This window comes from Rhagoletis zephyria, unplaced genomic scaffold (assembly GCF_001687245.7).
Source record: "Rhagoletis zephyria isolate East Lansing unplaced genomic scaffold, Rhagoletis_zephyria_1.1 Rzeph_scaffold_10311, whole genome shotgun sequence".
NCBI classification, from domain to species: Eukaryota; Metazoa; Arthropoda; class Insecta; order Diptera; family Tephritidae; genus Rhagoletis; species Rhagoletis zephyria.
In genome coordinates, this window is record NW_016167389.1 from 4,349 (window position 1) to 16,113 (window position 11,765).

The following is an 11,765-nucleotide window of genomic DNA, read 5'->3' on the forward strand; positions in this document are numbered from 1 at the left end:
ATTCAATGCGATTTCAAAATCTGGGAGAAAATTGTTCCCAATTGAATGATTCTTGCGATTTTGTAAGTGTATAAATGTAGGTGTATAAAATTCCAAGATCTTATAATAAGTGGTTCCAGAGATAGAGAATTTCAGTTTGTATGGGCGGTGCCACACCCCCCTTTGCAAAATCTACCAATCTTCGCCGTGAGTGCGGTATTGGCAACATATATTGCTGTGTCAAATTTCAGGACGTTAGCGTAAGCGGTTCCAGAGATAAGCGATATGAGAATTTCAGTTTGTATAGGAAGTGCCACGCCCACTTTCCCAGTACCTACCATATTTCACCGTAAGTAGGGTATTTACAATCTATGCATCTGTGCTAAGTTTCAGTTCCCCAGCATAATTTGTTTTAGAGATATATAATTTTATGCATGTACATATATATGTATGTATGTAGTGCAAATATTTTATTATTTTAATTTATTTGTTTTTTTTAAGATTCCGCAATTTAGCGCACTGCTTAACAGCTGCATGCAACGAATTTAAGCAAACCTAATTTTGAGCTTTGCATGGAATTTTGCGTTGTTAGTACAATAACTATGCAGCCTTTTCTAGAGTCTTTTTTTTCTCTTTTCTATATTTGTACATTTATAGTATAATAATAATTTTATTTGTACATTTTTTTTGTTTCATGCTGCCACAGAATCAAATCTCTTGGATACGTCGACGCGACTGGCATATCCTTTCGTCCGGTGCGCAGCTCTACACCAACGACGAACGCTTTGCGATACTGCATGCGCCTGGCTCCAACATGTGGACATTGCAGATAAAATTTGTGCAACGGCGGGATCATGGCATGTACGAGTGTCAGGTGAGTCAGATGTACAGATGAGTTTCTGTGTAAAAGCATACTTATGTATGTATGTATGTATGTATATGTATGTATGTAGAAAATGGGTATGTAAAATCCGGTGATTTTACAGCAGACAGGTGGCAGTGCTTTTTGACTCGCAAAAATTAAAAACAGATAAAAATACCACTCGCTTCTATCTATGTATGTATGTATGTATGTATATTTAACTATGTACTACAACAACAGTGTCGCTTACTTTGTATAATTTATTTATTTTATTTTTATTTTTTACCTGCTCTGAAACTCTCTTTTGCGCTCCATGCTTTTGCTTATAGTTGCAATTCAGTTTCAATCCAACTGTTACCCATCTAAAATGTGTCACTTTTCTCGGCTGGCCATATTTTATTCATATTTTTATCTGCGACTCCAGTAGCGGTCCACTTCACCGGTTGGTTCGTGGGCTGTTCCGTTCAAAGAATCCACATGGCATGGCTTGTTGCTGTTGCTGAAAAGCCAAAAAAAAAATTTATAGCAATGATACACTCAAAACTATTCATACACATGGCCGCAATATGGTTAGCAATTTCTGCCGGGTGCTGTGACATGTGAGTGTTGACTTTAATTTTACATTTTGCTGTTTCTTGTTTTTAATTTTCCATGGCTTGCCACACTAGCGGAGTGCGGCAACACGTGGCAACATTTTATACTAGATAACGAAAAGGTAAAATTAAAAAAAAAAATATGAAAATAGGACATAAAAATCAGCATAAAATTGTCACAGTGAGGCGTCTAACTGGAATCATGAAATGTCACATCAGATTTATTATTTAGAAATTTCGGTTGTAAAAATTGTGAAGTGTGAGTAAATGAGAATCTGCAACATTGCTTGTTATATATGTACATATATGTCGCATGACTTTAATAACAAGTTTCATGAGCGTTCAATCTCGCAAATTTCGAAATATGTCTGTCAGTGGAAAAATTAATAATTGAGCTTTGATAAAATCAGAATTTTCGAGAGAAACTGATGAAAACAAATATGAGCGAATGAAAAATTAAATATCTAAAATTACTGAACTCAACAAAGCTCAAAAAATATAGATTAATATACATACATAGATGAGTTTGAAAAGGATTGAAGGTTGAATGTAAATACTACATATTTTTCGTTGTTTGGTGGAATAAAGTGTATTTGAGCAATTAGTGAACTGAAAGCTTTTTGACAAACGGTGACGTAGATTCGGTTAGGCTACCTTAATGATTGGTTTTCTTTTTATTAAAAGAAATTTTTTGCATGTAATTTAAAAAATGTGGAAAAAAAAATATTTTTTTTTTTATAAAACAGCGATGAATTCTTCACAAGAAAAATTAAATATATTTTCGTTCCAAAAGCGGCATTTGTAGAAAAGCTATTTTTTCAGTGTACGAAAATAAACTATTTGTACGAAACTATTTCGTTTCGCTTATTACTTTAACAGTTCGGTATAATACAGAAACAAAATGGCTGAGTTCACTTTGCCGATAGTACACTACAGTCGTTTAGTAGACATAGACGAAAGAACAAACGAAATGAATCGAAACCTGTAAATATAAATATATCAAAAATTGTGCAATATTAATAAAAAAATAAACAAAAAATTCCAGCTTTTTAACTAGATTTCTTAGAAGAATTTTCTGTATGTAGTTTTGTAGCCCATTAATAATTGGCATTTTTCTGTTTGGTAAGGTTTGGTATAAAAAGGAAGAAAATGCGCAAGACCGAATTCGGAATATGAAATAAATATATGTGCATAACTGCGTAGTGATTTTTTAGTAGCTACTTAGGTTAAGCCTGCGTTGCGGTTTTTGACAAAAATATTGTTTAAAAAAAATTTGCAGAATACGAGAATGTAAAAAACATCCCAACTTATTTTGATTCATACATTATTGTGTGAGTAAAGTAGTCAATTTTTGATGGTTTCTTTTCGATTATCTTGAAAATTAATCGGTCAATCGCTCGATTGATCGAAAGGAAAATTTCGATACAATTAAATCGTTAAGCGAATGAAAATAACCGATTATAATCGGTTATTCGATTAACCGTGCCATCACTACTTATATTACAGTTGTCACAAACGAAAAGCAAACATTTCTCGTTGGGGAAAATGACAGCGAATCTTACAGTTTGTTTCTGACTGTGTACGAAACTGTACAAAAACACAAGCGATATGATGATCGATTAGCAAATGGAAATTGTTTCGCATCCTGATTTTTAATTTAATTGGAAATATAGGGAAATATAAAAAATAAAAATTTCTAATTACGTACAAAGGGAAAAAACTGTCACGATCCCAAATCACTATTTTCTGATAGAGCACTCAATGCAAAACCGTAAGGGCAGATGTAGTACTGCATTTTCCGTTTGATTTTTGAAGAAAGTATGTATATGATGGGGGACAAACAAATAGAGACGCGACATTTAAATAAGTTCTAGCTATTATTCTTTTGACCATAAACAACAAAGGCAATTATTGTTCTTTTGTTTAAATTTTTTTTTTTAACAAAGCCCACTTCTTAATAAAAACAATTAAAATTAAAATTTCACATTTTGTACAATATTTGTAAAAATTCGACGAACTACAACAAATTTTCATGAACGTTTCAAAATTTCCATTTAGAATTTAAAAAAAAATCTAGATATACAATTTTGTATTCCGTTGAAGTAGTAACTCACTGTTAATTTTTGTAAATTTTTCCTTTTTGATGATGTTGTGTAATTTCTCTACACAAACAGTTTTTCGAACATAAAGCAAAACACGAATAGCAGGCCAAGGCGAACAACAAAAGAATGACAGAATGTGCGATAAACGATTTACATATGTAGAAGCTTCGCCGTGGAGAATCGGAGAAATGAAATATTCGGTAACTTTCGATAGGAACTTTCTAGAGTTGCGATGAGTGCGAGCGCCGGTATGCAAAAGCATGGCCACAGCGCCTACAAAGTTCAGTTGCAAATTAGCAAGCTAAAAGCTCAGTTGTAAAACAGATCGATTGCCTTAGCAAGTTTTGTAAATACAAACTTGCCTAAATACTTTACAATACATGCATGCTGTACAATAAAGTTATTTTTACTGTAATTAATTATATTTGGAGCATCTATTTAACAAACCAGTGATGTGGTTCTGAATTATTTAGGAAATCCGTCGAATATACAGGTATAATAGTAACAATACTTTGTATGGAAGAAAATGCGTAACAAAAAAGAAATTGCAAAATACAAATTCCAATTTATAACGATAAATATTCTTATTAAAAAGTTTGACATTTTTAAAGAACTTTATTGAATTTTTCAAATTCGTATACTAATTCTAAAATTCTTACTTACATGGTTTTTGTTAGATTATGACCTATGATGCTTTCATAAATAATAAAAATTGTTGTTCAAATATCACATCCCTATTTATTTTCCCGCCACTGTATAATGATGGTTTTGTATTTCGAGCATTTTACCACGTTACAATTTTGGATGCTATTGTGTTTCCCCACGTGAAATCCCAAATTTTTAACTTCCTTTTGCATGCGGAGCTTACAGGGCTGAGCGCAAAGCGTTATAAGTTCGCATATCCTTGCAGGAATTGTACGCAATTTATACGTTTACACAGTTTTAAAAAATATTGCCATTGGCATACATTTGACTTCTAATTGAACTATGTAGGCAGATATCTAAATATATTTGGCACAATTTTCATTAGCTGAATCCATTTCACCTTTCACTGTAGTCGAGAACTTTTTCTTGTTTTCCATCAGTAGTATTTATTACTTCGTAATGACGCATGAATGAAATCAAAAGAACTACGTTTTTAAGGCATATAGAACAGGAGAATCATTTTTGTTTTTTTTTTTTTTTGGATTTGTTGGCGAGTACATTTGGCAATGACTGCTTGGGCGGATAGCGATTGTGAATTTCCTCTAAGATCTGTGAATATCCAGGCAAACTATTAATTGCAGCAGGAGGATCGTCCTTTTTACGCAAGTTTCTGTAAGAAGGATTTCCAGATCACAGATAAAAAAAACATCGAATATTTGCTGATTCGTGACCATTCTACAAATGTATCTGCTCATGCCATCGGTGGGAAATATTTACGCAATATCCTCACTGTTAGACTTAAAAATGGCTGCATAGCTCAGAAGTGCCACGAAGGCTTTTATTTTGGCCAAGGCGATTGTTAAGATTATTGGTAGCAAAAGGATACCCAAAGATGATATCCCTCAATATCTAAAAGTACAACTGAAGCCACAATATTAATCCGGGTTCACAAAAAATGGTTCCCCAGTATTCAATCCCGTTTTAACCTGGTAGCTATAACAGTGTGGTAAGGTTTTTTGCAGTACAGCTTTGGATTTTGCCAAGGCACTACATGAAAAGCTTAGAGATGGGCATCCTTTTTGATGTACTTTATAAACGATTGCATAAAAATTTCAAGACTAGTTTAAATATTGTGGCCTATACAGGTTTCATGGCATACATGTAAATACTTGCAAAGTATTATCTTCTGTCTTATTTTCCTTTACGCATCTTTGTTCAGAAATTCCACATTAACAACTTTCTTTAACATTCGAATACATAATGAAGAATTTTTACTAAAAAAAAAAAACGAGTACTAAAGTTGTCTGTTGCAGCAGTTAAAGATGCAGGTTTTAGAAAAAAAGTCGTATGATTTGGGGCATGTAGTCCCATAGACAATAATAAGAAAAATGTATAGTTTTAACGGACAGCCTAGCTTATTGCTTCTTCTTGAATTGCATATGCACTCATACACTCACCCAGGCTGAATTCAAATGAAAAGAATGCCATAACTTTTGTGAAGGCGAGTGACAGTTAACATACTTGCAATGTATGCTAAATTGTGTATGTCAAAAAGTGTGACCGCAATTACAACGCAATCTACATACACAAGTATATATATCAATTGTTCTGAATAAGTATCTCAAAACAATTTCTGAAAAGTTTATATCTAACTACAAAAGCTTGAACGACGAACGAAATCACACTCCTTCCACATGTCAGGTCATTTCGCTGGCACATGAAAGCAACAAATAATACTTAACAAGCGAAATAAAGTGCAAGTGCTAGTTTCTGAAATGGTCGTAGGCAAAATTTTCTGCCAAATTCATTCGTTTATCTATTTCCACTAAAGAATTGTCAGTTCCTAGAAATTGCTTGGTAAGATGGTTAACAGGGCGTATGAGCAACAATGCCACTGACACTGCCTGACTTCTTGACTGTTGGGAAATATTCTTGAAATATATGTAAATATACTTGTCATGTGCAAAGTTTCTTAAATATATTGAAATTTATTTAGCGTGAATTTGTTGTCTAAGTAATGCGAGTAAATAGTAGGTATGGTGGAGGTAAAAAACTTTTTTATTTTATTGTTGGATATTGAAATTTTTGCGAAAGTTTCGAATGCTCAGGAAGCAGCAATGGTCAGAAAAATCATAAAGGCCATAAAAATATCTTGTAATATGACAATGCACAAGATATCACTTTATTATATATATTTCATGAAAGTTATGAATAAATATGTACATATATGCCCTACGGAAAGGAGAATTCTACTTAGTAAGGGTTATAATCCCTAAGCGCGGTCGAATACCCACTACGCAGGAAGAAGTTCTGCGAAAAAATATTCCTAATAGCGTAGCCGGTATTGAGACGGACCAGGGTTATTTTTTTAAATACTTTGTAGAGTGAGGACTATTGAATGCACATTGCACATCCAATGAAAGCTTCATAAATTTCCTATTTAATTCTAAAACTTTTGCATATAACAGACGTGCAGGAGTCATGCAGACATTATCGAGAGTTTGTTTTCTTTACAAGTTTCTATTTAAATATCCTCATTCAAAAATTACTTTCAATACTTTTTGTCTGCACTTCGCAGGTTCTTTTCCGTTTCAGGACAAATAAAATAAGGAAGAAATTTTACGTTATCATTTTGATGTCATGTCTGATCTTATTTGTTCAAATATGAGACCACCTACAAAGAATATGTAAAAACATAAGCAAATATGTAATGTTAAATAAAATAAGTAAATAAATAAAAATATAAAAAATTAAAACATCTTTTTTTATTGATAGTTTATGTCCAAATGTAGTTATCTACAAGTAAGTTGACATCTAATGCAGAGGAAATAAGTTCTCATTTTTTTTCGTCATCGCCCTTCAAAAGTAGTTAGTTGCGGCCAAAGGAAATAGTCAATAAATAGTTACCACAAGTCGACTGCTAGTTAGTTAATAGTTAGCTGCAGAGAGGCATATATAAAATATGAATGTCAAATTCAAAGGAATTAAAATTCCCATGAAATGAAATCAAATATATAAATGGGATTTTGAGAAATTCGATTAAAAAAATTATTTTTTTTTTACTTTGACATTTTATAACTATTGTAGCTGTTGTTTCGCCCAAACAAAGTATACTGTTATGTGCACATCCATGATCTTTATAGATCCCCATATATATATATATATATATTTTTTTTTTTGAGGTTTGGAACTATTATGCATTTGTCCTTTTTTATTCATTTTTTTTTATTGATATGAAGTAGGAAACACGTATGCCTTATACATTATGCATTATGTATGGGTTTCTCGAATTTTTCGGTATTTTGTAGAAGGAAACCGTACACTATACCGTTATCTCTTTGTAGAGACTGTATAGCTGACGTTGAGGGTAGAACTTTGAGGTAAAAAAATATAGTGGCGGAAGTTAAGGGTGGTTTTCACTATGTCAAATTCAAAGGCATTTGTCGTCAAATAGGTAATTGTCGGTATTCAACAACAAACAACACAAAAATTAACAAAAGCACACTGAGTTACATGCACATTGCTTTTAGTTTCATAAAACATTTAAAAGTTTTTACAGGATTTTTTCTACAAATAAACATAATAGATTGAAGCTGAAAAAATATTAGTAATTATTAAAAGTCCTTCCAAGAAAAATTACATGATTTTTAATAGTGCAAACAAGCTAAATTATTAAAAAATTTAATGTGTTAAAATTTTTATTTAGCATTAGTTTCTGTAATCTAATTAAAACAAACTTTGTTAGCATTATATTTTTAAGAATTAATGCATTAATATTTCACTAAGCATTATATTTTCAAAATTAATGCATTGCAATTTTTATTTCCCGCTTGTCTTGGAAAACTATTGAATTTTTCGTAACAATAACAATTCAAATTAAAATAACTTACATTCTGATGTTTGCCGTATGTGAGATATATATATTCAAAATTCTTAGTATATGTGTAGCAGCCAGTAAACTTAGGGTGTGGGGCACGCATCTAATATGCCTTGGCAATGACTTTTTACAAAAATTTCTGGACTTCGCTTCCACAGCATCAGTGTCATCTCTGACATTACCGTAGAGGAATATTAAAGCTATATTTATAGATACCAAATCCCCTAAATGCATTGACGAAACTTTCCCCATTAGCGGTAACAGTTGCATCGTCGGCGTTACTTACGCATACGAAGTAATTTATTATCCGGTACATATAACGAATTTCATGCATAATGCAAGTCGCTCATCACAGCAAATGTTATAAATTTTTTTTTTTACTAGAAAGTTAGAAATGTAGTAATTAAACTTAAATAAATACGTGTTACTACTTTATTACTTATTCTTACTATACAGGTAAAATTCAGGCTTCTGACTACAGGCCAACGATGCCTGATTTCAAATGACTTCAAAAAAAGGTTTTATTCAAACAATTGCAATGAAATGACTAAAAGACTTTAAAAATTAATAACTAGTCACACATTTTTTTAAATAGTGACTTAATTTTTTTAGTCCCAATCATAGAATACAAAAATTGATTGCAATCATTTGCTAAAAAATCAAGTAAGTAATTATTCGCAAATGACTGAATTCTTTTACAACTCTGATGAATAGCACTAGCCTAGTGAAAAATTAAAATTAAAAGCGATTGCGCTAACCTTAATTTTACTTGGTTTTAACCCTTAATAAGGCACATAAAGTAAATCTCAAATTAGTCACATGGAGTCACGAGTGCCCCCAAAAAAAGTGCCGAAAAGTAGTTTTAAAAATTTAAAAAAAAAAAACGAAATGTGTACTATCAAATATATAAAGTACTCTATTATCGTTAACTGAAAAAAAAAATAATAATTTCGGCAAAAAAAAGTTAGAAACTTAAGTCCGCCAAAAAATGTTACGTTAGTGGTTGCATGGGGTCAGCACATAGACAGAGTAGCGACACATGTGTACACGCCGATGTTCTGAACGTGACTAATTTACATACCCCGCGGGGAGTTGGGAAGCTAGAAAGAGCAAGAGCACGCTCCAAGCACTTCAACACATTTTTTTCAACTTGAAATGGCCTTGACCCCATACGCCTTAAATAAGGGTTAAGCTCTATAATAGTTACGTTATTCTTAACCTTTTTAACTGTATTTATACATGGATGTACTTAATGAAATATAAAATTTCGTTTGATACTATCTACTAGTCTGTAAGAATAAAATGTTCTATAGACAAATAAATAAATAAAAGATTACCCGCTATCCGGATATCCGGATAAAAATAGCCCACTATCCGGGTACCCGAATAAATAAAACCTCCTACCCGGGTACCTGGATAAAACTGACTCGCTGCTTAGGTATCCGAATATATATCACACGGATATCGGGTTGAAGATAATCCGCTACCCAGATACCCGGATATACATACATATATTAATTTCTACCCGGCTGCCTGCACAAGAATAAACCGCTACCAATGTACACAGAAAAGTCTACTACTACCCGGGGAATCTGCCACATATAACCCGCAACAAGATACCCAAATAAAATTATCCACCTACCCGGGTACTCGGAAAAAGATAAACATACGCGGGTACTTGAATAAACATAACCTTCTGCCCGGGTACCTGTATAAAGATACGAGTAGTTCATGGAGTACGTCCAAAATTAAGTGATGGACCAGAGAGAATAACTGACCAGCTTGTCGCCTCTTACAACAAAATTAAAAATTATAAATAAATTTACTTTGTATCCATATATAATGTATTGGTTTTACTTTTCTACTTTAATTTTCTTCAATTCTACAAATAACAAAATTAAACGTATTTTTTAAAATGGTTATTATGTGACTAATATTATTCCGCTCTTAATAACCGAAAGCAAGCGACCATTACAATACGTCTCCTAGATGAATCTCAGTAAAGGAGATTTATTTTTAAAAATTAAATATAAATCTCAGAGGACAACCAAAATAATGCGCGCATTTGTATATCTCTCCAAGGAAAACCTTTATCTATGTGACTGCGCAATATGATAAGTATCCGAGAAGAACCAATATGGTCTTTCGGTTAAGAGTTATTTTCGAGCCCTGCCAACAACACTATAATTGCTAAGGCCTGAAATATAAAACGTACATTCATTTTTAAATAACACAATTTTTATAATGAAACTATTTTTTTTTCTTCGCCTACCTCCACACAGGTATCCACGCCGACAGGCATCATTTCACATTTTGTGAATCTGCAAGTAGTCGTACCCGAGGCATTTATACTGGGCTCCGGTGAGCTGCATGTCGACATGGGATCTACAATAAATCTCGTCTGCATAATTGAAAAGGTAAGCAACAAGAAGTAAAAATACACACACATAAACATACCCTGTCGGAATAAGGCAGACAGTCTCAAAAATTATTCAATTGAAAAAGTAGTTGGAAATACATTTCTTTGAAATAAATGCAGCATTTCAGCTAATGCTTTTAAAGTTCTCTACGACATGATTTACATCACATGCAGACTCAGACAATTCACTTGCTCCTAGATCCATCGCCATGTTTATAAAGTCAGTTGCTTACAAGAAAATTTAAACATTTCAACTATTTACTGATGGCTAATAAAAAGCACTTATTAAATTGCTTTCGCAGTAATTGATTTTCCTCAGGGTACATACACGTTTGCAAAAAGGGGGAAATAATATATGCCAAGGCCAGCGAACACGAAACACACCAATGCCAAATGTGCGCTTTTAGTTGCCAATACACCAAAGACTATTTACTTTACATACATAAACTGCACTTCAACACAACTTTTGCTAAGATTTATGTTGGCCACACAATTTACGTTTACTTGCCACAGAAATTCAAATTTGTTGGGTTAATGAAAATTTATAGTATGACGCCGCCAAGAGCGAGCTGAGCAACTGAATGAANAACGTGTAGTAAAATACATACGCTGGGATACAGCGATATACATATGTACATACATATATGTATATAGGTATCTACGAAAACATACAAATGTATGTAGGCGAACTTGCCGCAGCGCTCACTCACTTAGCGTAGGGCGCACAATATCCTTTATAGCTTCAAGCCACTCGACGGTGATTACAATTACTTATATAGCCACATACAATAAAATCATATATACACATGTGCATATAAATCCCATTTACATCCACACATACATAGGTATTTGGGTGTGTGTCGGTCTAGATTTGCTTTAGTGAATTCCCGTTAAAGTTAAATTGTTAGCAATTGATGTTGTTGGCCAAGAAAATCATACCTAAATATATACAAATGTCCATATTTGTAGTATATATCTGTACATATATGTACTTATGTACATGTCCGTTTTTAGGCATGTGTATGTGTATGTGTACATATGCCACAACGTGAAAACTGTTGCAATAAAAATACTAAACTTCAAACATACTGCAATGCTTTCAATGCCTTTTACGCCACGTTTGCTGTTGCTGTTGATTTTATTGCCGCTAAGTATGGTTGTGCGCGTGAGGTGGATGGTAGTGGCTATGGCCGCAGCGGTTCTTCCAAGTAAATAATCCGAGCGAAAACCGTTTTCGTTTACTTAGGCTATCTGCACACTTGTCGTCCAATCATAGTTGCGTTATCGT

General features: G+C 33.0%; 1 protein-coding gene across 1 annotated transcript in view; it reads left to right on the plus strand.

Annotated features, from left to right (window-relative positions):
- Positions 1 to 685: 685 nt before the first annotated feature.
- Positions 686 to 11,765, plus strand: part of dpr12 (defective proboscis extension response 12) — a gene marked incomplete at both ends in the record, with an annotated part of 13,839 nt that continues 2,759 nt past the window's right edge. The window contains 2 exons of the mRNA XM_017632569.1: positions 686 to 853; positions 10,341 to 10,475. Of these exons, the coding sequence (XP_017488058.1) occupies positions 686 to 853; positions 10,341 to 10,475 (303 nt within the window). The remainder of the gene's footprint in view (positions 854 to 10,340; positions 10,476 to 11,765) is intronic.